At 44.6% G+C, this 21360-nt stretch overlaps 2 protein-coding genes and 2 non-coding genes across 17 annotated transcripts in view; all 4 read left to right on the top strand.

The window, feature by feature from the left end:
* The window catches only part of DENND2B (DENN domain containing 2B), a 308156-nt gene extending 300877 nt beyond the window's left edge, over positions 1 to 7279 (top strand). For all 14 annotated transcript variants that reach the window (XM_073347509.1, XM_073347508.1, XM_073347506.1 and 11 more), the window contains 4 exons: positions 1010 to 1121; positions 2161 to 2400; positions 5933 to 6019; positions 6491 to 7279. In XM_073347509.1, the coding sequence (XP_073203610.1) occupies positions 1010 to 1121; positions 2161 to 2400; positions 5933 to 6019; positions 6491 to 6525 (474 nt within the window). In that variant the 3' untranslated portion in view covers positions 6526 to 7279. The remainder of the gene's footprint in view (positions 1 to 1009; positions 1122 to 2160; positions 2401 to 5932; positions 6020 to 6490) is intronic.
* A 7237-nt stretch (positions 7280 to 14516) lies between these two features.
* On the top strand, positions 14517 to 19953 carry LOC140912675 (large ribosomal subunit protein uL15-like). Its single transcript, XM_073347505.1, has 5 exons — positions 14517 to 14567; positions 15260 to 15323; positions 15629 to 15704; positions 16779 to 16953; positions 19782 to 19953. The coding sequence occupies exons 1-5, from the start codon at positions 14565 to 14567 to the stop codon at positions 19908 to 19910; spliced, it is 447 nt and encodes a 148-aa protein (XP_073203606.1). The 5' UTR covers positions 14517 to 14564; the 3' UTR covers positions 19911 to 19953.
* On the top strand, positions 16236 to 16370 carry LOC140913957 (small nucleolar RNA SNORA3/SNORA45 family). Its single transcript, XR_012159718.1, has one exon. It is a non-coding gene; the product is annotated as a small nucleolar RNA SNORA3/SNORA45 family (small nucleolar RNA).
* LOC140913956 (small nucleolar RNA SNORA3/SNORA45 family) lies at positions 17339 to 17470 on the top strand. The gene has a single exon (XR_012159717.1). It is a non-coding gene; the product is annotated as a small nucleolar RNA SNORA3/SNORA45 family (small nucleolar RNA).
* Positions 19954 to 21360: the final 1407 nt, after the last annotated feature.

Here is a 21360-nt window from a genome sequence, read left to right as displayed (position 1 = left end):
CAATAGCATGTTATATTTCTCTACTTCAGTCTCATGAAAAACACTATAAAGTTAAATTCAGAAATATATAACAGAGGAACACAAGGTTTCATTATTGTATTCATATAGCCATTAAAGCAGGGGTGGGCAAACTTTTTGGCTTGAGGGCCACATCTGGGTGGTGAAATTGCATGCAGGGCCATGAATGTAGGGATGGGGCAGGGGGTTGGGATGTGGGAGGGGGTGCAGTGTGAAGGAAGGGGCTCAGGGCAAGGGGTTGGGGGGTTGGAGTGTAGCAGGGGTGCAGCAGGCGGTTGGGGTGCAGCAGGGATGTGGCAGGGGTGCAGCAGGGGGTTGGGGTGCAGGAGGGGGCTCAGGGCAGGGGGTTCGGGTGCAGGAGGGGGCTCAGGGCAGGGGGTTCGGGTGCAGGAGGGGGCTCAGGGCAGGGGGTTGAGGTGTGGGGTGCAGGAGGTGTTCAGGATGCGGGCTCCGGCCTGGCGCCGCTTACCTGGAGCAGCTCCGGGGTGGCAACAGCGCACAGCAGGGCTCAGGCAGGCTGCCTGCCTTCCCTGGCCCCGAAGTGGCCAGCACCACGTCCGTGTGGCCCCGGTGGAGGGGGGAGCAGAGGGCTTCGCATGCTGCCCTCGCCCTCCCATACTTCCCCCGAAGCTCCCATTGGCTACGATTCCCCGTTCCCAGCCAATGGGAGCTGCAGCGGGCGATGCCTGCAGGCGAGGACCGTGCATGGAGCCCTCTACCCTCCCCTCCCCCAGGGGCTGCAGGGCGTGGTGCCAGCCGCTTCTGGGAGCGGCTCGGGGCCTGCGATGCCACAGGGGTGGCAATCTCGCGGGCCGGATCCAAAGACCTGATGGGCCGGATCCAGCCCGCAGGCCGTAGTTTGCCCACCCCTGCATTAAACTAACAATCACAGAATATTTTATTTCTGAATTCTAGGCCCTGAAAAACCATTGATTGCAAATGAGCATATAGGGAAGAAAACAGTCTAAATAATTTTTTTTCTCTCCTTTAGATGGATGATGAAGACACACTATTACCTAGGAAATTGCAAGCTGCTCTGGAGCAGGCTCTAGAGAGAAAAAACGAACTGATAAATCAGGATTCAGATAGTGATTCAGATGATGGTAAAATAATCTGGAAACAAGTCTTGTCTACCTGTGTGGTTGGGTGATATTGTGTCCCTGGGATCAGGAGAAAGAAACAAGGGCCAAATTTCAGAAAGCTCATCATCTCATCCCACAGCTACATTTTATAACATCAACTTACGTTTCTGAATTGGAGTTGATGATTGAGGGCATGTAGTGTAATTTTCAAAGCATGGTAATATATTAACAGCCTGTTTAAAATATCTTTTAAATGCCACAATGTACACACTCCTATAGATGTTTTTTAACCTTTTCTTAGAGACTTTGATGTAAAAAATCTAATATACAGTTAGTCCAAGTCATTTTATATTTATTTTTATTAAACTTTGCTTTAAATATGTAAAGCCACTTTAACATCTCTGAGGTATTCACAAGTGATACAAGAATTGAATCTACAATAAATCTTTTTCAATCAATTTTTTGCAAAGGTTCATTACCCTCAGCACAAAATTTTACTCTCAAGATCATTCAGAAGCATGCTAACTATCCAGGAAGAAGTAAAGTTCAAACAGCAGAGACACATTTCAGATTAAGGCCTCAAAGATTAATTTTTAATTCTGCATCTTCTGAGGGTCTCATGTGGATTTACCCAGTAAAGCAAACTGTATTTTTGTTGACTTTCAGATATGGAAGATCTGCTATTATATTGATTGACAAATTTAGTTATAACAACGAGAAGTCCTTGTGGCACCTTAGAGACTAACAAATTTATTTGGGCATAAGCTTTCATGGGCTATAACCCACTTCATCAGATGCATGTTTACTTATAGTCCAGTTTATGCTTTCCACATCCAGTTAATTTTAATGGGGAAAGGGAAAGAGAGTGACAGGGCATTTATGTGGTTTTACGTGTTGCAAATCTTTTTTTCAGATATGATTATTATAATGCTAGTTAGACTTTTGGGGGAAGAAATATTAGGTGAAAACATTAGATCCAATGCAAGTGACCAAGCAGGGACCTTGTACAGCTGCTGTTCTTCAGATGATTTGGATGTTATATTGCTGCTTTCTTTTGCAGAGTGTAACACCCTGAATGGATTAGTATCAGAAGTTTTCATCCGATTCTTCGTGGAAACAATTGGCCACTATTCCCTGTTCTTAACTCAGAATGAAAAAGGAGAGCGTGTCTTCCAAAGGGATGCTTTCCGCAAATCTGTAGCTTCCAAGAGTATCCGTCGCTTCCTGGAGGTCTTTATGGAGTCCCAAATGTTTGCTGGGTTTATCCAGGACAGAGAACTGAGAAAATGCAGGGCAAAAGGTGAGGCTTTTGATTCCCTTTGCTACTATGCAGACTGTCTTTGGGGATTAGTACACTTTCATGTTTTCACATGGTTTTAGCAATTACAGATTTATATAATGCCAAATATCAGTGCTGTAGCTAACTTTGCCAGACACAGTACCCTCTTCTTTTGCGTGCCCTGGATTAAAACTGAAATGATAGGTTTTAAAGGAATGAGTCTCATCCTTGTGACACTTCCCATCTCAGGACATGAAATTATTAAAGGGAAAAGTTGACTGCCCCACACCCTGAAATAATGTAAAGGATACAGCTCATTCATGGTTCTAGAACAGCTCTCAGATGCCTCAAATGAGGTACAAAGTAAAAATGTGGGAAAAAATGTTATATTGGTTACAATAAATATCAGCAAATAAACGGGAGTGCAGGACATGATTTAAGAGACAGAATTTGGCCATGTAATCCCTTTCATGTGCGTGAGACACGTGTTTGTGTGAGTAAAGACTACGGGGCTAGACTATAGGGTAGAGTCTTACAGTTCAAGAAATCTGACCAATGTAGTTTACCTAGCGAGGGTCCCCCTCCTGCAAACCCTCACTATATAGTACTATAGAAGTGTAAACGGGAAGGGACCACAGCAGGTCATCTGGCCCAGTCCCCTGCACTCAAGGCAGGACTGTGTAATTAGACCATTCCTAACCATTCTAACCTGTTGTTAAAAACCTCCAGTGATGGAGATTCCACAACCTCCCTAGGCAATTTGAGTAGTCCCAATGCTTTAGTGTAAGTCCAACTGGATAAACAAGCAATTAGCTGATGAGTCAAACTCTCAAACCTGCTAGACTAGAGAGCCACTGTGCTCCTAGTTCTGGTCCATGTCCCTAAAGAACACTGAGCAGCCTGTGCAGCAGCCAGCCCGGTCTGGGGCTGAGGCTGCTGAGTATTGCACAGCAATGCCATCTGCTGGCGACTGCCGGAGCCCTGCTCTCAGCTCAGCCTTGCTCCTCCCCCAGCCCGGAAGGCAGACCGAAAAGCTTCGGAAGGAATCAAAGGGACGCACAAGCAAGCTGGGGCGTCCCCTCCTGCATCAGGGCAATGCTGCACCATGTGGTGGTGGGGGGGAACCAGAGGTGAGGCAGGGTTGCTAAGCGTCGTGTGCAGCTAGAAGCCTTCCTAGCTTCATGTCAGAGAGAGGAGATTCCCTAAGGTATGGCGTTTGGGGGCTGAACAGCTAACGAAGAGAGCTGGAATGGGGGAGACAATGGGAGCTGACTGGGTAATTTGGGATGGATGGATTCAGAGGGGAAATTTGGGCAAGGAGGAGAGGTGGAAAATTTAATATGAGGGAAGGAAGAGAAGGAGATAACCTGCCTCTAAAGATACTTATGAATAGCATGGTTTTGCATTTGGAATCCACTTGATCACACGAAATAGCAAGTATTAAAAATTCCCAGGGAGGAAACCCCTAATATATGTTCCAAGGCCCTTCTCTTGCAAATACCCCGTTACACTGGCTCTATTTCTCTTTCCACTCCCCTGTGTCTGAAAACAACTCTCCCCAGCCTTAATCCTGCAATGAGCGCGGAAGGGATAGACCTCTGTGCCTGTTGAAAGCCCCGTTGGGGCTCCATGCAGGCACAGGAGCCCCCTTGCACAAATCTTATTGCAAAATCAGCCTTTTTGGGACAAATTCTACAAAATGGATCTGCTACTATACACTGAGCAACCTCAAACCTCATTTACTTCAAGAGCTGAAGGCCTGGAGCACCTGGATTCTGCCTCTATTTTGTGACTTTTTCAAAAGTTATGACCTAAATCACTTTGCACCTGCCAGTTTGTCCTTGTGACGTGCAAATGGATTTGCAAGATCAGGCTCTACCTCAGTTCAGGATCGGTGATAAGTCTATGTTGCTGGGTGATACAATCCACTGAGTTCTGCTCTGATTGTTAAATTACAAAGTAGATATTCTAAATGTTAAAACTGCCCGGCCAGTTTTTTAGGGGTTGAGTTTAGGCATAAAAAGGTATTAGTTTGGGTGGCAGTGTAAGAAATCTTTGTGTGTTAGAAAGCAGTCTTAAGTAGGCTTTCTTTGAAGAAAATAAAATGTTAAATGGTATTTATAGCAGTAAATTGAATTACTGTTTCAAGCCAAGCACAAAGGGCAGGAAGTTGTAATGTGAGATGGGCCCAGCTTCATTTGGAGTGCCTACATTTCTAGTTCTTGTTTTCATTATCTTTCCAAGATTATTTTCTAGGATGTTTTTCTTAGGGTTTCCACCTTTCTAACTGCTGGTAATTGGACACCCAAGGCCCCACCCCTGCTCTGCCTTTTCCCCAAGGCCCTGCTCCTGTTCCACATCTTCCCCCTCCTCCCCCCCATTGCTCACTCCTCTCCCTCTCCCCCAACCTGGATTGCTGGCTGGATCATCTCTACCTCCCCACTTCCCTTTGCCCCTCTGCTCCAGGGCTGGGACAGGAGCTGCTGCAGCCTGACAAGAAGCCTGTCTGCAGGTAGGAGGCGGCCCTGGTTGAGCAGGGGCTGGTGCAAGTTAATAATCCAGCCCCTCCCCCCACCCTATGATAACTGTAATTTTGGTGTCCAGTTAGGATTGGGGCTCAATGGAAAACATTCAGAACTGTTTTGTGAGAGTTATGTGCATAAATATCTATTTTTACCCAGGGATGCAACCAGTGTCGATTAGCCATCTTACTGAGTGCAATTTATGCTGATAATGTTGATACTTGGGCTGGGGGACAGCTGGAGTCTTGGGTTTGAAGGAAGACCTGGGCATTCTGTTTCTCAGCAAGATGGATGCTGGGAGAATCATGAAGGCAACTCATGCTGTCTTTGAAACTTTGACACGATGTCTAAGGTGGCTGATAACATTACTGATGGCAAGTTGAACTTGAGGAAATTGTTGTCCTGTTAAATTTTCTAAGAATAAACTACTGACAAAAAGGCTGGTAGGAAAGACAAAGGAAGGGGAGGAAATTAATGTAGATTGCAAAAGCCACAAATTCTTAAAGGACTCTAGAACAGGGGTTCTCAACCCCCCAACATGCTGTAAAATCTCCATGGCCCACCTGTGCCACAACAACTGTTTTTCTGCATTTAAAAGCCAGGGCCAGCATTAGGTAGTAGCAATCAGAGCAGTTGCTGGGGGCCCCCCGCTACAGGTGGCCCTGCAAAGCTTAGTTGCTCAGGCTTCAGTGTCAGCCACGGGTGGCAGGGCTCGGGGCCCCGGGCTTCAGCCCCGTATGGCGGGGCTTCCTCTTTCTGCCCTGCGCCCCAGCAAGTCTAATGCTGGCCCTGCTTGATGGACCCCCTGAAACCAGCTCATGGGCCCCGGACCTCTGGTTGAGAATCTCTGCTCTGTAATACGCTCCTGAGGTGAATGTTGAAAGAAACTGTTCAAAAGTCTTCTCTTTCTTTGTGGGCAACACAAATCAAATCACTAGATTTTGATCCCCTTTTCCATAGCATCTTCCCTCACCCTCCCTTTCACTTGAAAAGAAGACCAAACAATGCTTTATTTTATCCACTTCCCACAGGTCTCTTTGAACAGAGGGTTGAACAATATTTGGAAGAGCTTCCAGACACTGAACAAAGTGGAGTAAACAAATTCCTGCGAGGTCTTGGTAAGGGAAAACTTTTAAAGAAATTCTGAAATGCTTTTAACAAATGGTCTTAACAAAGCACAGCTCTGCCTAGATTGAAATGTGATACTCAACTCGTAGTTTAATTATATGATAGGCATTATCAAAAGAAAATCAACAACAATCTACTTATCGTTGATAATAGTAGGTTTCATTATGGTCTTTGCTAAGGAAGTCTCATTCTAATTTGAAAAAGAAACCTTACCTAATGACTGTATTCTCTCCCCCCTTCCCGCCCCCCCCCCCCAAAAAAAATCTGGAAAGGGACCTTGCCTTTTATCAGATTTGGTTGTCCAGAATTTTAATAGTTGGATACCTACATTTTTTATATAGTTGGTTCATTATATATTGGTTACAGTATGCTTTTGAAACCTTTTTAGACTAACATTCAGTTTCTCTTTGTTTTTCAATGTATGTTAGTGACTGATAGATCACATTTTGTATTTGCTGTAGGAAATAAAATGAAGTTCCTTCACAAGAAGAATTAACTCCTTTCTACTGACACATCAATCCAAAGACTATTTATGACACTGTGCTTGAGACACTTACAACCTTTCAGATTCTGGTGCGGGAAGAGAATAAGATAAGCTGAATACAGCTTTAAGTGACTGCAAATGCTGTTTGACAATGTGCCAGCAAAAAAAGAAAAGAAAAAAAGTTTATAATGACTCTTCTTTATGTATTTGGACAGAATTTGTAAATAATGTGCTGTAAGCTTTCTTTTTTAATGAGCAAGAAAAACTGTGGTAAATATTTGTATATTCCTGAGAATAACAGGTGCTTCTTTCTCTAGTATGAATTGAGTTATGCTTGGTGCAAAATGAATAGCTAATTATGTGCAGCTGACTGTCTCAGCAGAACCACTGACTTCAAAGGATGTTTCTGAGAACTACACTGATGCCTGAATATTGTAATAGTGAATGAACTCCAGGGTATATAGAGGGAGAGGTTGTATGCAAGGGGACTTGTTTTATGTGACAGAGTTTATAATTTTCTCTTGTTTTTCTACTAATCCATTCTAAAAGACAGAAATAACAGGTAATTTTGTAATAGGCTACTTGGTTCACAACAGAATTTCCACTTGGTTTGAACTATGGTCAGTAAATTGTTTTTTAATGCATTCTGCACTATGACTGCTAAATATGAGGAAATCTCAGTTCTTTGACATGCAACCTGCAATAATTAGGTACAGTACATCCTTTCCTAATATATGTATGGTTTTTAATAAACTGTGTAAATATACCTGTTTGTTTATGTTCATTGGATTCCCTCCAACATTTCAGCTGCTGTCTGAATAGATACAGAAAGAGTAAATTTGCTGTGATTTTTGTTGAATATCTTATAATTAAAGTATAAAATGAATAATATACACCTCTCTCTCTTAGTAGGATTGCTATTTCATGAAATTTATTCTAACCTATTTTCTTACTTGACACTAGATAACTCGGGATGTTACCCAACAATCTATCTCACCGTTCTGTCAATTTAAATCTGGCAACAAAATCAGCTTTCAAAATGTGTTCAGGTTTATTCTTTTGGTGGGACAATAACATACTAGTTTTGTCATTATTAACATAATGGGTTAAATGTACCCGGACGAGTAAAGTTTCATGTTGATTTTTGTAATGTTGTGTTTAAATGTCTTGAGAAGGAAACAGGTTGAGCGATGCGGACATGGAGGTGGAAAGGAATGATGATAGATGGAAGAGGGGGATGCCAAATCCCAGTCTTTGCCTTGAGTACCAGTGCAGCTCAGGCCAGCACTGACTCGATGTATGTTAGTTATATCCTTTTCTTCGCATTATCTAAGAATTAATAGCCTAAGCAGTGCAGAGGGTTTAAGTGGGACAGATGTACTGGCCTTATCCTGGCCCTTTGCACAACGGGTGAAGTCACCCCAAATTTTCCTAATTTAAAATTATTTAAATTAATTGATCCTTGACCAATGTTAATAATATACCCATTGTCTGCTACATTGCTGTTCATTTATTATTTCAGTTAAATCCTTAGTTTCAAAGAGGGTAAATCAGAAAAAGTTTGCAAGCTTTATCAGCTAATACAAATGAAGAGATGCTTCCTCCCCCTAAAATGCATTCTTAGTGTATATATAGTTTTAAGTTTTTAAAACTTGATTTCTGTGCTTACCAAGACTGGATTTGAGGCTTGCGCAACTCCTAACCTGTCAGTGGTTCAGGTTTGCTACCAGCCTCATAGAATAAAATGGAGGGTTTATTCACTGAGAAGGTGAAGTAATTTCCTTTCCAGCAATTATGTCCCTCACATTCAATTCTAACATAACAGTTTATGTAGTGTACATAAAATGAAATGTGTATGAATCTGAAAATACCAAGTGCCTTTGATACATTAGAGATCTATTGATGTAATTTATTTCCTTTTTCACTAACAATTTCATATTGTGCTGTTTGTGGTTGCAAGGGCATCTCATCACACTGCCATATAAGATTTATCCATGACCTCGGGCCTTTGTTCTCTGAATTAGAGGTGACATTCTTGACCTTTTGAGGTTGACTTTTGCACTTTTGTAAATAAACCCTGCTAACGAATCTATGGAACAACATGAAGCATCTTCTAAGAAAATCATGGATACAGCACCCTGGGCTGGAGGAAATGGCTACCATGGGAACAGTTGTTACAAACACAAGAGAAAAATGGCCATAAAATACTCAGATGCCAGGAGGGTGCCCTATCATAATAAGGCACTTATCCTCTCACATTGAAGCTGTCTTCCTCCCTTCATCTGTGATTCAGCTATCTAGGTGGAAAGCTTACCAATTTTACTTTAATTTGCCATCTGTGTAGGTACTGTTTAAAGCATACCATATGTTGTGATACACCCCCAAATGCATATCTTGTTTCAGGTTTGGTGCCCGTATGTGAGATCAATATTGGACTTTTAAGAGGATGATGGCAGTATTGCACATCCTTCCTTGATTCTAAAATGTAGCATGTGTAAATAATACAACCCTAATGTTTTCTGAAAACCTGCCTTTCAAATCATCACATGAACAAAAAATATTGAGTTAATCATTCCCATCTGTCTGTCAGTCATTACAAAGTCCTGAACAAGGGAAAATTACTTAAACAGTGTTTAATAGTGAAAGCAAAAATCTTCAACACGAAAAATCAGATCAGATGGTGGGACTTATGTTCTAGTGCCATAAGAGATTTGTATAATCCAGAAAGTGTAAATAAAAAAATGCATAAAATCTTAACCTCTTATTGAGTTACAATAAAGATATGCAGGGATATCCAGCCTTGCCTGTTGTACTTGTCTGCAGCATTTAATATTGTCTGAGTAAATCTAATTGGTTTCTTCATTGCCATGAACATGGGACAATGGAATATGGGTTGCTGTGTTGATCTGGTGTCTGAACTGGTACGTTCTCATGAAATGTGATAAAAGGGTACTGTGATATCTGCTATGGAGTGGAGAGGGTGGCATCCACAAGGGGTCTTGGGGATTGCAATGCAGTTTCATGGTGCCTCAAGTTAGGCACCAAGAAAATCACGGGAACAACATTGTGATCCACAAAGCCAAATTAGGCACGTAGGCTCACCATACAATGAACGGAGAGAGATAGGGCTCTAAGAAGGTGATCCACAAAAGCCAGCTCATTAGGCAGCTCCCTGCCTAAGTTAGCTAATAGGAGATGCTGGCCAGGGGTGTCTGCTGAGCTCCTCTCTTGGTGGTAAGCACCAAAGTCCAGTCTGTAAGGAGGCGTCTCACTTTGGTAGTGTTCCATGAACAGAAACCAGCTGCCTGGAGTTAGGTGCCTCAGCCACTTTTTGAGGGAATAAGTCAGGTGCCTACTTCATGCAACACAAAAGAAGAAAAGGTCTCCACCTTATTACTTTTAGACCACTGGTTAGAGCACCTGAGATGTGGGAGATCTAGGTTACATTTTCCCATCACAAAATGATAATTTGAACAGGGGTCTCCTACAATGCTTAGGAGGGTGCTCTAACTACTGAGCTATGGGATAGTCTGATGTGGGGCTCCCTCAGTCTCCTGTTGAAGCTGTTGCACTCTGGGTAAAAAAAGTGATCAGAACAGTAGCACTGGACCCAGGATCTCCCATCTCCCAGGTGGGTGCCCTAGCCCCTGTATGACAGACACATTAACATTCTCTCTCCCTGGCCCAGTGACTTTCTGTGGACAAATACTTAAACAGTCATTAGGCCAGAGAAAGAATCGCTCAGTAGCCCAGTGGTTTAGGCACCCACCTGCGATGTGGGAGAGCCCAGATCTAATTCCCCTGCTCCAACCACTCTCATTATTTACCCAGAGTGCAACAACTTCAACAGGAGGGACCGAGGAAGCTCCACATCAGAATACCCCCTAGCTCAATGGTTAGAGCCCTCTCCTGATCGGGGGGAAGCCCCTCTTCAAATGTTTTCTCCCCCTCAGCCAGAGGGCAGAATTGAATCTGTGTCTCCCATACCCCAGGCAACTGGGCTACCAACTGGGCTAAAAGTTATAAAGTGGGCACCACCTCCTCTGGCTGGATTTTGAATGTCTTCTCCTGGTTCATGAATTGCTCTAGGTCTAGGACTTAGGTGGGAGATAGGCATTCGGATGCCTTGAGGGAGACAAAAGTGTCCAGAAGCAGGAACATAGGAGCCTATGGAACTTTTACTCTGAAAAACTTAGGTGCTGAGTGAGTTTAGGCACTTACAGGGCTTGGCAGGAATTTTGTGAATTGCAGTGGAGCCAAAACTGGGATTTAGGGGCCTATGTCTGGGGTTTAGCACCTAAGTACCTTCTTGGATCCCACACAGAGAAATTAGACAAAGGAGAAGATACATGCTTGTGATTGTGATGTACGGGCAATTACTGCAGTCCACTTGGTAATTTTAGTCCAAGGTCCCTTCATAACTGTTTCCTGTTGTATCAGTGAAAACTTAGCCTGCAAGTAACAGTAGAACCAATTAGTGTTTTTATAGAACTTATGCTGCACTTTAATAGACATTTCAGGACAGATTCTCAGGTGCTTGGTTGTATACCATACTATCAGTGTACAGTGACCCTAAAACTGATAAAACCAGTCCAGGACTGATTATAAGGGGGATCCTCTTGTGGAACAACAGAGTGGGTGCTTTTACGCAACCTCCTTTACCTATTGCCAGTATAGGAGGAAAAAGGGAGTTTAATCAGGCTGCCCCACAGCCACAGATCCTGTGGTTTTGGACCCTTCAGCTATCTTCAGACTGCTTCAACTTAATGTAGGGGACTACAAACCTACAACAGTTTTGCAAACAAAATACTCATTGGAGCTATGACAGTTTGCACCAAATAAGAATTAGCCCTCTGAACTGCACTCTCTTCTGATTGCTGCATCTTAAAATCTGGCCCAGAGTATTTGATCTTCTGCCACTGGGAAACACAGGGAGTTCTCATCCGTTGGCTACCAATGGTGTCCATTCCCAGATTTACTGTTTTTTAAGGAACATCAATATTCTTAAAGCTAACTTTCTAAAATCTTTTTCCAAAATTTTCCCCCCCTTAAAATGGCACCACAAAATTTACACAAATTATTTAGAGAAACAATTCATGGTGGTTTTTCAGGTGTTCTTCAAAAAATCACACAGTAAACATTTCAATAACTAATGCTAAGAATATTGGCAATTCTGAAGTTAACATTCATTGCCTTTTAGAGAGGATGCTAAATCTGATTTTAAACAAACTTACTTGCAATCTTAACTACAAAGTTACTCTATTTCCATAATAAACTCAACTTAATAACTCAGTTTAGATCAGTCTCTGATCATAGCTGTTTTTCATCCAGATGGAAGTTGTATGATACAATACACTGGATTTTTTGGTGTGTAGGCTACAAGTGGCATCTGTCTGTTTTCAGAGCTGTCACCAAAATCTTTCAGAAAATTCCTTAAATGATACAAAAATGTGCAAGTCTTCCTTAGACAACCTTATAAATACATACATATCACAAAGAAGACACCTACTGTCCACTGGTCTTTAATGTAAGATTCCTTCCTGACCAAGCACTTTTGTTGCTGTTACATGTATTCATTTGGAAATGGATAAACCAACATGACTGACAAGTATATAACAAATAGAGCAGAAAGCGGGAATAAGAATATGCTAATCTGTTTCTTACTTTCCCTAGACAATTATGTTCATTTTAGTAGCTGCATGCAATTCCCTGTCATCTTTTATCTTAAATTATCTCTATTTACTGTAGTATCTATTTAAATTGTAGACATAAACTACTGTCTTGGTTATTCATTTTCTCTTTTCAGTTACATTTCCTTGCGAACATCTTATTGAGACCGCCCTCCTGCCTGGGCCAGCCAGAGGGAGTCTTGCCACATGTGCTAATTTTCTTAAAGCCCCTGCTCCTGGAGTGAGGTGCTCATGGGAGACTCAGCTTGCATTGGAAAAGCACAGCAGCCCACCCTCCTGCTGGCAGAGGGGAGCATGGAAAGGGGACCCCAGTCCCCCTCCAGTCCCAGAGGTATAGCTCCCCTCCTACCCTGATGCACTTCTAAAGCTGGTGATGTTTGAGCTTTGGGGGTTGGCGGGAAGGAACCCAGCAGCGGCCTTACAGGAATTGCCTGCCCACGTCTAAAGGCCCCTCCCCCAGCCTTGCAGGAGGGACCACTGGACCCGGGAACCAACTGAATACATGGGACAACTAATGAATAACTGGGTCAGGAGTGAAGGTCACAGGTTCAAAAGTAGGGATCCAGAGGGGAACACTGAGCAGATAACCCCGGACAGCACCCACTGCTCCTCAAAGCTGTCTAGGGAGCTAGTGGATGCCACCCAGAGGAACTCTGCCCGGATGCGTGAGACCAGGGAGGAGCGGAAATAGGCCCCACAGTCAGAGCATCTCCTCATCTAACCTCCTCCACCTGGTGTTGAAGATGGCCACTTTGGCCAGGGCCAGGAGGTTGACGAGGAGGTTTTGCAACTTGGTGGGGCCATGGACAGGGTGTGCAAACAGGTGTGGGGAAAAGTGCAGCCAAAACCTCAACAGAAGGTTCTGGAGGAGCCAGAATAGGGCTGCAACCTGGCGCATTTGAGATGAATGTACGCCAGGTTCTCCCTCATGCCGCAAAAGCAGCAGGCATCAGGAATGGGGGTGAACTGCGCCAGGTACATGCCTGAGCTCATGGCTCCATGGAGGAGCCCCCAACCTATATCCCCGGTGGGCTATGAGACCAGGGTGGAATAGAGGCTGGCCCACTGGGGTTCCTCACCCTCCACAGGTGGTAGATAATCCCACCATTTGGTATCAGGGTGGGACATGAGGGTGAGAAAGAGAAACGTGTGGAGCAGGAGAGTGTATAGTTGTTTCCTTGGTACAGTTCGGAAGTGAACCGGCTGCAGGGCACACAGCTGGTTTGGACTGTGGAAGAGAGGGGACTGGGAGGGTTCGTAGGACAGAGGCCTGATGAAAAGGTCCGGAGGGCCAGGGGGGAGCGGGGAGCACCCTCTCGCAGTACCCACTCAAGGAAAACCCGAGAGGTGGGCGACAAGGCTGCCCCCCATCTCCTGGAGAACATGCAGGGGGAGGGTGGTGGGTCAGGAGATCCACCCAGTCCCCCCGTCATAGTCCAGGAGGTCTCCGATTCTGGTGGTTTCTGCCAGAACCAGCCTTTGGCACACCGAAGGGAACTCCGCCATCTGCACATGAAGGTAGGGGTTGTGTAGCAGGGGCTTTGGAAGGAGGTCTGCCCCCTCGGTGGCCACAATGGACCTGGTCGCTGAGAACAACTTCCAGGCCTGGGAAGGTCCTGGCAGAAGACCAGCAGCTCGGAGAGATCTCGCAGAAGACCCCTCGGGTGGAGAAAAAAGAGCTGCCGGATGTATGAGAGGCAGGGGAGGAAGGCGTGTGCACACCATGCTCCGCGCCAGACTACCAGCACCATGAAGGAGTCTCTGCAGGGCCTGGGGGTGGAAGACATGGACCTGGCTGCGGAGGCAGACCTGGCCCTGGCCCCCCTCCTCCAGGGGAAGACTCAGGACCCCTGCGGAGACCCAGTGCAATCCCGGCCAGACGAACTCCAGAGCTACCCTCCGGAGCCGGGCCCAGGGTGTTGAGCCCGTGCCAGAGCATGGACAGGAGTCAGGACTACTCAGCAGCAGCCCCAGCGGAGAACAGCTGCCCAGGGTCACAGACCCCTTCCCGTGGGCAGCGGAAAGGAAAGAGCCCCAGGCGAACGAGTCACGCTGGGTCGGGGGCTCCCGTCCCCGCTCCCGCCTGCCCCGGGATCGCCCCGCCCCCAAGACAGCAGAGCGGGGAAGGCGCCACGGTCGGAGAACAAAGCCCCGCCCCCGCGGCACCAGCGTCAGAGTCCCCGCCTTCCAAAGCAAGAAGTCCCCAAGCTCGATTTCTCGTGAGCTTGGGGGTTGACCCGTCTCCTCAGTGAGCTCTCGCGAGATCTTCTTTCCTCCTACCACCACTTCCCCCACCTCTACCCCCTTTCTGAGATCTCGCGACACTCCTTGGACTCTTCCTTTTTCCCGGCGGCCGTCAAGATGGTGGGTAGGAGCGCGAGGGGCCCAGCTTCCCCCAGGCCGAGCTGCCGGTGGGGGAGGGGTTCTCGCGCCCGCTTCGGCCCCGGGCCTCCGCCAGGCAATACACGCCCCAGCTGGGCGGGGAAGCGGGCCGCCGCCAGGGAGCTCTGGGCTGGCCTGCGGGTTAAAGCCGGGCCCGACGGGGAGACTCGAGCAGGCGCCTTCCTGAAGCCAGGGTGCGAGGAGTTGGGCCTGGGCCTGCGGGCCCGCTCCTGATCCTCCCCTACGAAGCGGGCACGTAGCCGCCCCGTGCGCGCGGTCCCGGCCCGCGCCTGCCCAGAGAGCCCGAATGGGGGCGGCGGGAATTGGTCGGGCGCGTGGGGACTCCTCTGGCTCTGCCCCGCCCCAGCGGCCCTCAGCCCCTTCCTACTCTGTACCCCGGGAGCCACCCCCCACGCGCGCAGCGGAGAGCCTAGCTAGGGAGAGCCTAGAACAGGTGCCTGTTCTGTTGTGGCAGCACGCAGAGGCCTCAGTCAGGGTCGGGGTCCCATTGTGTTAGGTGCTGGACACGTGACAGACATGGCCCTTTCCCCAGAAAAGGGCCAGCCATCCACACGAGGCTTGGATTGTCCTCTGCTTATTTGTTTCCCACTCTTGTCGCTTGCTCTACATTTTTATTCATATATGTACTGTGGGGTTTTTTTGTGTTTTCCTAGCCTTCTAGGCTAAGGAAGACCAGGAAGCTGAGAGGACACGTTAGCCACGGCCATGGCCGTATTGGTAAGTGAGGAGAATGGTTACTAATATGCTTGTCCTGGAACTTAATGAATGGTAGCTCATTTGATTTACAGTGTGCCCGGTAAGTATCACTATTTAGAACATCAAGGAAGCAATATAAGAGAGAGGTTCAAAAATGGTCTGGTTAATGGTTAGACATAACCAGTTCAAATCATATATTTCTCTGTATAATTTGTGCTCATTGACTTGCTTTAAATCAACTCCAATGATGACATAACGTTCAGTAGTGTATTCAGTAGTACATGTTGTTTTTCTTGCATCACAATACCTTTTAAAACTTCTTCTAGGTAAACACAGAAAGCATCCTGGCGGCCGTGGAAATGCTGGGGGTATGCACCACCACAGAATTAACTTTGACAAATAGTAAGATGTACCATCTTTTTCCTTTAAACCCCCTCTTCTCTTCCCTGCCTCCCCCCCATTTTTGTGTAGATATTTTTTAAAAGTTACAAGGGCATTCATTCTACCATATGTAGCACATACATCATTTAGTAAAAGTATACAGACGTTGGATTTTGCTACAATACAGATAACCTTGCAAGAAAATTTAGCTGTTTTCTTTCATAGTCCTTGATATCCTTTATTAAATCTATGAAAATCCTTTTGTCCATCTGTTCTTTTAAAAGGCAAGTGCTAATAACAGGATCTCCTTTTTCAGTGAGTTACATATAGTAAAATGGCTTGTTTCAGAGCTTCTAGTGTGTATATGTGTTTATATCTTTTAGAATTTTTTTCCACAGTTAATTTAGGTTTGTAAGATACTAATAGTCTGCTCAGCTTTGATTCCACTGTGTGTATGTGTGTATATATATGACAGTAGATGACTCAAGCTCTTGCATTTCCTAATTTTAGTGGTGTGTATTGGGGAGGGTAAGACTTGTGTATCTAGACATTGCCGAGACTAGTGTCACGTCTAGACATTGCTCATTGTCATAGTTGTGCTTGAGTACTCGGAAAGTAACAACTAATCTCTGTTCACTGACTGTCACTCTTTTCAGCTGTCAGTTGGTTACTGGGTTAGTAACACAAGATCTGAATCCACATTTCTTGTACAATAAAATCTCTTCTAAATTCAGAGTTCTGGGTGCTTATGAAATATAGAATGGGCCCCAAACTATTCACAAGAAAGATGAGTTGTGACTTCAGCTATCAAACATAAATATTTCATTAATAAAATTAATTGAATTTATAGATTTGGAAAATGCACATATCCCTCAAGAATATACAAATAGCAACTTATTTACATCTGAACTTTAAAACTTTTTTGTTTTTGTGTATAATTTTTCTGTACCCTATAGTTTGTTTAATATGTATATGATAACGGTTAGTAGATAAACATAGTTTTAACTGAGGTTATATTGATTTTTAGCACAGCCAATTCAAAAGAAACTAAAAGGAATGTGGTCTTATACTGTATCAAATATTTTTCCTCCCCAGTCATCCTGGTTATTTTGGGAAGGTTGGTATGAGACACTACCATTTGAAGAAGAACCAGAACTTCTGTCCTACTGTCAACTTGGATAAATTGTGGACGTTTGTTAGTGAGCAGACAAGACTAAACTATGCAAAAAACCAGGCTGGATTAGCACCTGTCATTGATGTTGTACGCTCGGTAAGAGAGCTATTTAATCCTGTCTTCAGAATCTGTTGCTTTTAATCACTTAAAATTAAACTAAATTATGGATAAATTACAGTTCTTAGATTGTTTGAAATGTCAGGTGAAAGACCTTGTGAGCATCTGACTGAGACTTAGTTCCACTAGCATATGTGTTTTTGCTTCTCTGTCTTTCCACAAGCCCTTTTTATTTTTCATGAATTAGTATTAAAATGTTTTTCTTTAAATGAAAGTTTAGATTTTCCCATTGTTCTTTTTTTAAAACTGGTGTTTGTGGTGATGAGAAGCTTACATATTAGCTTTTAAAAGGAAATTGGAAGGTTCTATGAAGAAAAACAACTTTTATTGCTTGTTTTGGCCCACTAAAGTTGGTCTCTTTAGCACCGAGACTAGAGTCACATCCTAACATGTTTCATTGTCTTGGTGTGCTATAGTCCTCGAAGATAAATTTCTGATCTTTATTCACTGGCTGTGGTGTTTCATATCTCAGTCAGCCACCGAATCAGAGACATTCATTAGTCAGCCCCTTAGGACAGAGGGAAGCAAAAGTGTCATTTGGGGGAAGACTTAGGTTTAGCAGCATCCTTTGGGACTAGTATTTTCTGGGCTGGAGGAAACCTGGTCTATTCATGGAGATGACAGTAATTCTAGATTAACAATTTGCTCTTCATCTATTACTAATTTATATTACAGTAATACCTAGAATCCCATCAAGGGATTGGGGCCCCATTGTGTGCTAGGCTCTGTACGGACATCCAGGAAAAGACTGTCCCAGCCTGATGGAGGTTAGAGTTGGGTTGAGATCCTTCCTTTTTAGGTAAAAAGTTGGAGTGCCATAATGGGGCTATATTGTCTTGTCTACACTACACTTTTGTCAACAAAAGTTATGTGGGTTTAATTAAAATCACGATTGTTTGTCCACACTAGCTCCTCATGTTGCAGACGCACTGTTGTAGTTAGTTATCCCACTGTAGTTATCAAATTAATATCCATTATCCCACTGTGCAACTGGCCGCAGGGTGCTTTGGGAAGAGTTTGCAGTGCCTCATGGGGCAGGTTTCTCAATCCCATCTTTCCAGGGGCATCCTAGTAGCTTGTCAGCGGGGAGAGGAGAGTGGTGTGGGAGGCGGGGGAGACAGCAGGCTGACCTATCCTGAGGCAGGAGGGAGCGGCATCCTGAGGGCCACATTGGGGTGTGAAACTGTAGGGAAGGCTGTGCCTCCCCAAACAGCCTGGCTTCCACCCCGTGACTGCCCCCCTCTTAACCTCTGACCCAGCAAACTCCCCCTTCCCTCTGTTCTTTGTCCCCTGACCAACCCCACTCCCTATCCAACCACCCCTGACAGGCTCCCCGGAACTCCCATGCCCTATCCAACCCCTCCTGTTCTCTCCTCCTTCCCCCCCCCCCCCCCCCCGAATCTCCACCTCATCCAGCCGCCCCCTGCTCCCTTATCCAGCATACACACATAGACCCCCGGCGGCACCCCCTTACCATGCTGCTCAGAGCAGCAGGTGCTTGCAGCCCCACCGTCTGGACGGAGCCAGCCATGCAGCGGTGTGGCTGCAGGAGAGGGGGGACAGCATGGGAGGGGCCAGGGGCTAGCTTCCCCGACCAGGAGCTCAAGGGCTGGGCAGGACATAGTTTGCCTACCTCTGGTCTATACCGATGCGTTGTCGCTTTAACTTTGCCGCAAAAAGCTTTGTGTGTCTCACTGAGGTGGTTTTATTTTGTCTGCAAAACAGAGTTTTGCCACCAAAAGTAGCTTTGTAGTGTCTATACCTCCTGTTTTGTTGGCAAAAGGCAGTTTTTTCCAACGAAACTTCATAGTGTAGAAAAGGCCCAAAAGCCCCAGATCTGCTTGGATGAGGACTTTTCCTAGACCAGAAACTATGGAAGACAGCTAGCTGTAAGACTTCCTTCCAGAGATCCCTTCACAAGTTGGTTGTGAGTGTGGGTGTGCACAAAGATGGGTTTAAAGTTGCAGCACAGAATCTCATGCTCTGTTCAACTTTTTCCAGCACCTTCAGCAATCTGTGCATCATGATATAAGCCACAATCAATCCCGTATCCTTCAGTTTCAATGGAAGGGTAGTCATAGCTTTATCTCCTGGAAAGTCTGAAAAAAGTACATACTTTTTCTGGATAATAAGGAAAAAAAAATGGATTTTTAAATGACTACAGAAGTCTGAAGAATGAGACTCTCTGGAAAACTTAGCATAAATTGAACAGTAAGTCGAGTAAAACCTTGTGCTGCACTATTTTTGTTATGAGCAGAAATGTATATAGCACTCTGTTCTTTTCTTAGACTGTGAAGTTAATTATGCAAGATGTATTTGGTGAAATTAGAAGAAAAAGAAAGTTGTTGGGTTTGTGGTTGTTGTTTTTTTCCAACTCTTTCAGTTTACTACTTATGTGCTCAAGATCTGGAAAGATTCCATGTTTGTCACAACATGCAAAAATGATATCAGTCGTGTTTGCAGTGTTGTGTCCATGTTGGTCCCAGACTACTAGAGAGAAAAGGTGACAAGCTCAAAAGTTTTTTCTTTTACCAACAGAAATTAGTTCAATAAAAAAAATTACCTCATCCAGCTTGTTTCTCTATCTGTCATGGTCAAGTAGTAATTTGAATTTGTTGTAATTCTTACTGCTGTTAATGGAGTTAATCTTTCCTTGGCAGATGCATCTTCTCACTTGCATCAAAGTCCATTGATTTAGCCAAATTACACCTGTCACTGGTGTAGGTGGGAGAAAAATCTGAGTGCAGTATCTCTGGAGTTTTTATTGAAAATCTGTTTATGCTAACTTCTCTCTTGTATATTTCTAGGGTTATTACAAAGTCCTGGGCAAGGGGAAGCTGCCCAAACAGCCTGTAATTGTGAAAGCAAAATTCTTCAGCAGGAAAGCAGAGGAGAAGATCAAAAAAGTTGGTGGAGCATGCGTGCTTGCGGCATAAGTTTTGTATTTATTCAAGTTTAAATAAAGACACTATAAAATGAGTGGCTTTCACTTTGATTTATCAAAATGTTTTTATGGGGAAGATGTTTGCTTACCCAAATGTTTCTAATACTTAATCAAACTTAAGCCCTGTCCATACCATAACTTTTAACCTTTAAACTTTTAAGTTTGACATTATTGGCATGGCTGGTTCTCAACCTGATTGATATCTGTCTGCATAGCACAGATAATAGTTTTGCTTCTGCTGGCATTTTTGCTTTCTTGTAACTGGACCTTAGTCTCCTGCAGTTTGGCTAGGACCGTTGAACCATGTTTGTGTAACTGGTTTGATTGGTGGCCTGTCCTTCTAGCTCTTTGTGCTGATACTGTATTTCCCAGAATTCCCCCATTTTCTATAGAATTCTGTTGTCTCCTTCCCCCTCTCCTCTTCTCTCCCCCCACCCCCCAATGCACTGTAACATAGGTATAGAGAAATGCACAAACATAATTGTGACAGAAAAGCTGTCATATTGACACAGACTGAACTTGTAATCAGCTAAGGTGACATTGCTTCTAAGTGGGTTTACAAAACTGTTAGTTGTAATGTTGACAGCACCCCACATACTCTCTGGGGTGTTACTCAAGCACTAGTACTTCATACTCCAGTTACTTTCCAGGGTAAGTCTTATCACAGGTGCTGTGTAAGTGTGAACTCTATTCCTGTAGCACAGCCTTCATCTTTACTCACATTAAATGGGGATGGGGGGAAAAAGACTTTTAAATCAATAGTCTAGGAAATGAAAGCTATCACCTCACACTGTCACAGGCATTGGACAGTTCTGGTGCTGTCCTGTGTGCAGCCTTGAACATGTGAAGTCTTGGTTTCAACATGCCCCCCTTACTGACAGTTGTTGAAGTGGGATACTGACTGCTAGCACCTCACTGTGTAGAAGGTATGCCCTATTTATTTATCAGTACTACAGCTGAGAATTAGCCATAAATCTCTCAAATTTCATTGGCACAGCTAAACTCTTATTACTATACCTCATAATATATCTTCTTATCTAATAAAAGGTTATATAATCTTGCTTTTTATAGGTAGTGTTATGGGTAATTCAGTTATTAACCATATCCTTGTTAGTAGAATGAATGTGGTAATATGTACATGGCTACACTTGCAGATGTAGAGCGCTGTGAGTTAAACCTGCCTTCGTAGCACACAGGGAAAGTGCTGCAGTCTGTCCCCACTCACCGCTGACAGCACACTAGTATGGCTACCCTTGCCCTGCTGCCAGTGCTGCTGCATTATGGGCAGCTATCCCAGCCTGCAAGTGACTGCAATGTGCTTCTTGTGTGGGGGGGGTGGGGTTTTGGGGTGCTGTCTTAAGTTCAGAGCCCCCTGCTCCACCCCACCCCCCCACTCACAGCAAACATTTGCTTTTTCTGAGCTGATGCTTTGAAAAGGCATT

This window comes from Lepidochelys kempii, chromosome 6, assembly GCF_965140265.1.
Source record: "Lepidochelys kempii isolate rLepKem1 chromosome 6, rLepKem1.hap2, whole genome shotgun sequence".
In the NCBI taxonomy this organism is placed as follows: Eukaryota; Metazoa; Chordata; order Testudines; family Cheloniidae; genus Lepidochelys; species Lepidochelys kempii.
This window is presented reverse-complemented; position numbering and strand designations above follow the sequence as displayed.

Excerpts from the sequence above, each read along its gene's own strand:
- LOC140912675 (XM_073347505.1), top strand. Across the intron at positions 15,324-15,628 it reads CCACGGCCATGGCCGTATTG|GTAAACACAGAAAGCATCCT; the intron begins GTAAGTGAGGAG and ends AACTTCTTCTAG. Across the intron at positions 15,705-16,778 it reads AGAATTAACTTTGACAAATA|TCATCCTGGTTATTTTGGGA; the intron begins GTAAGATGTACC and ends TTTCCTCCCCAG.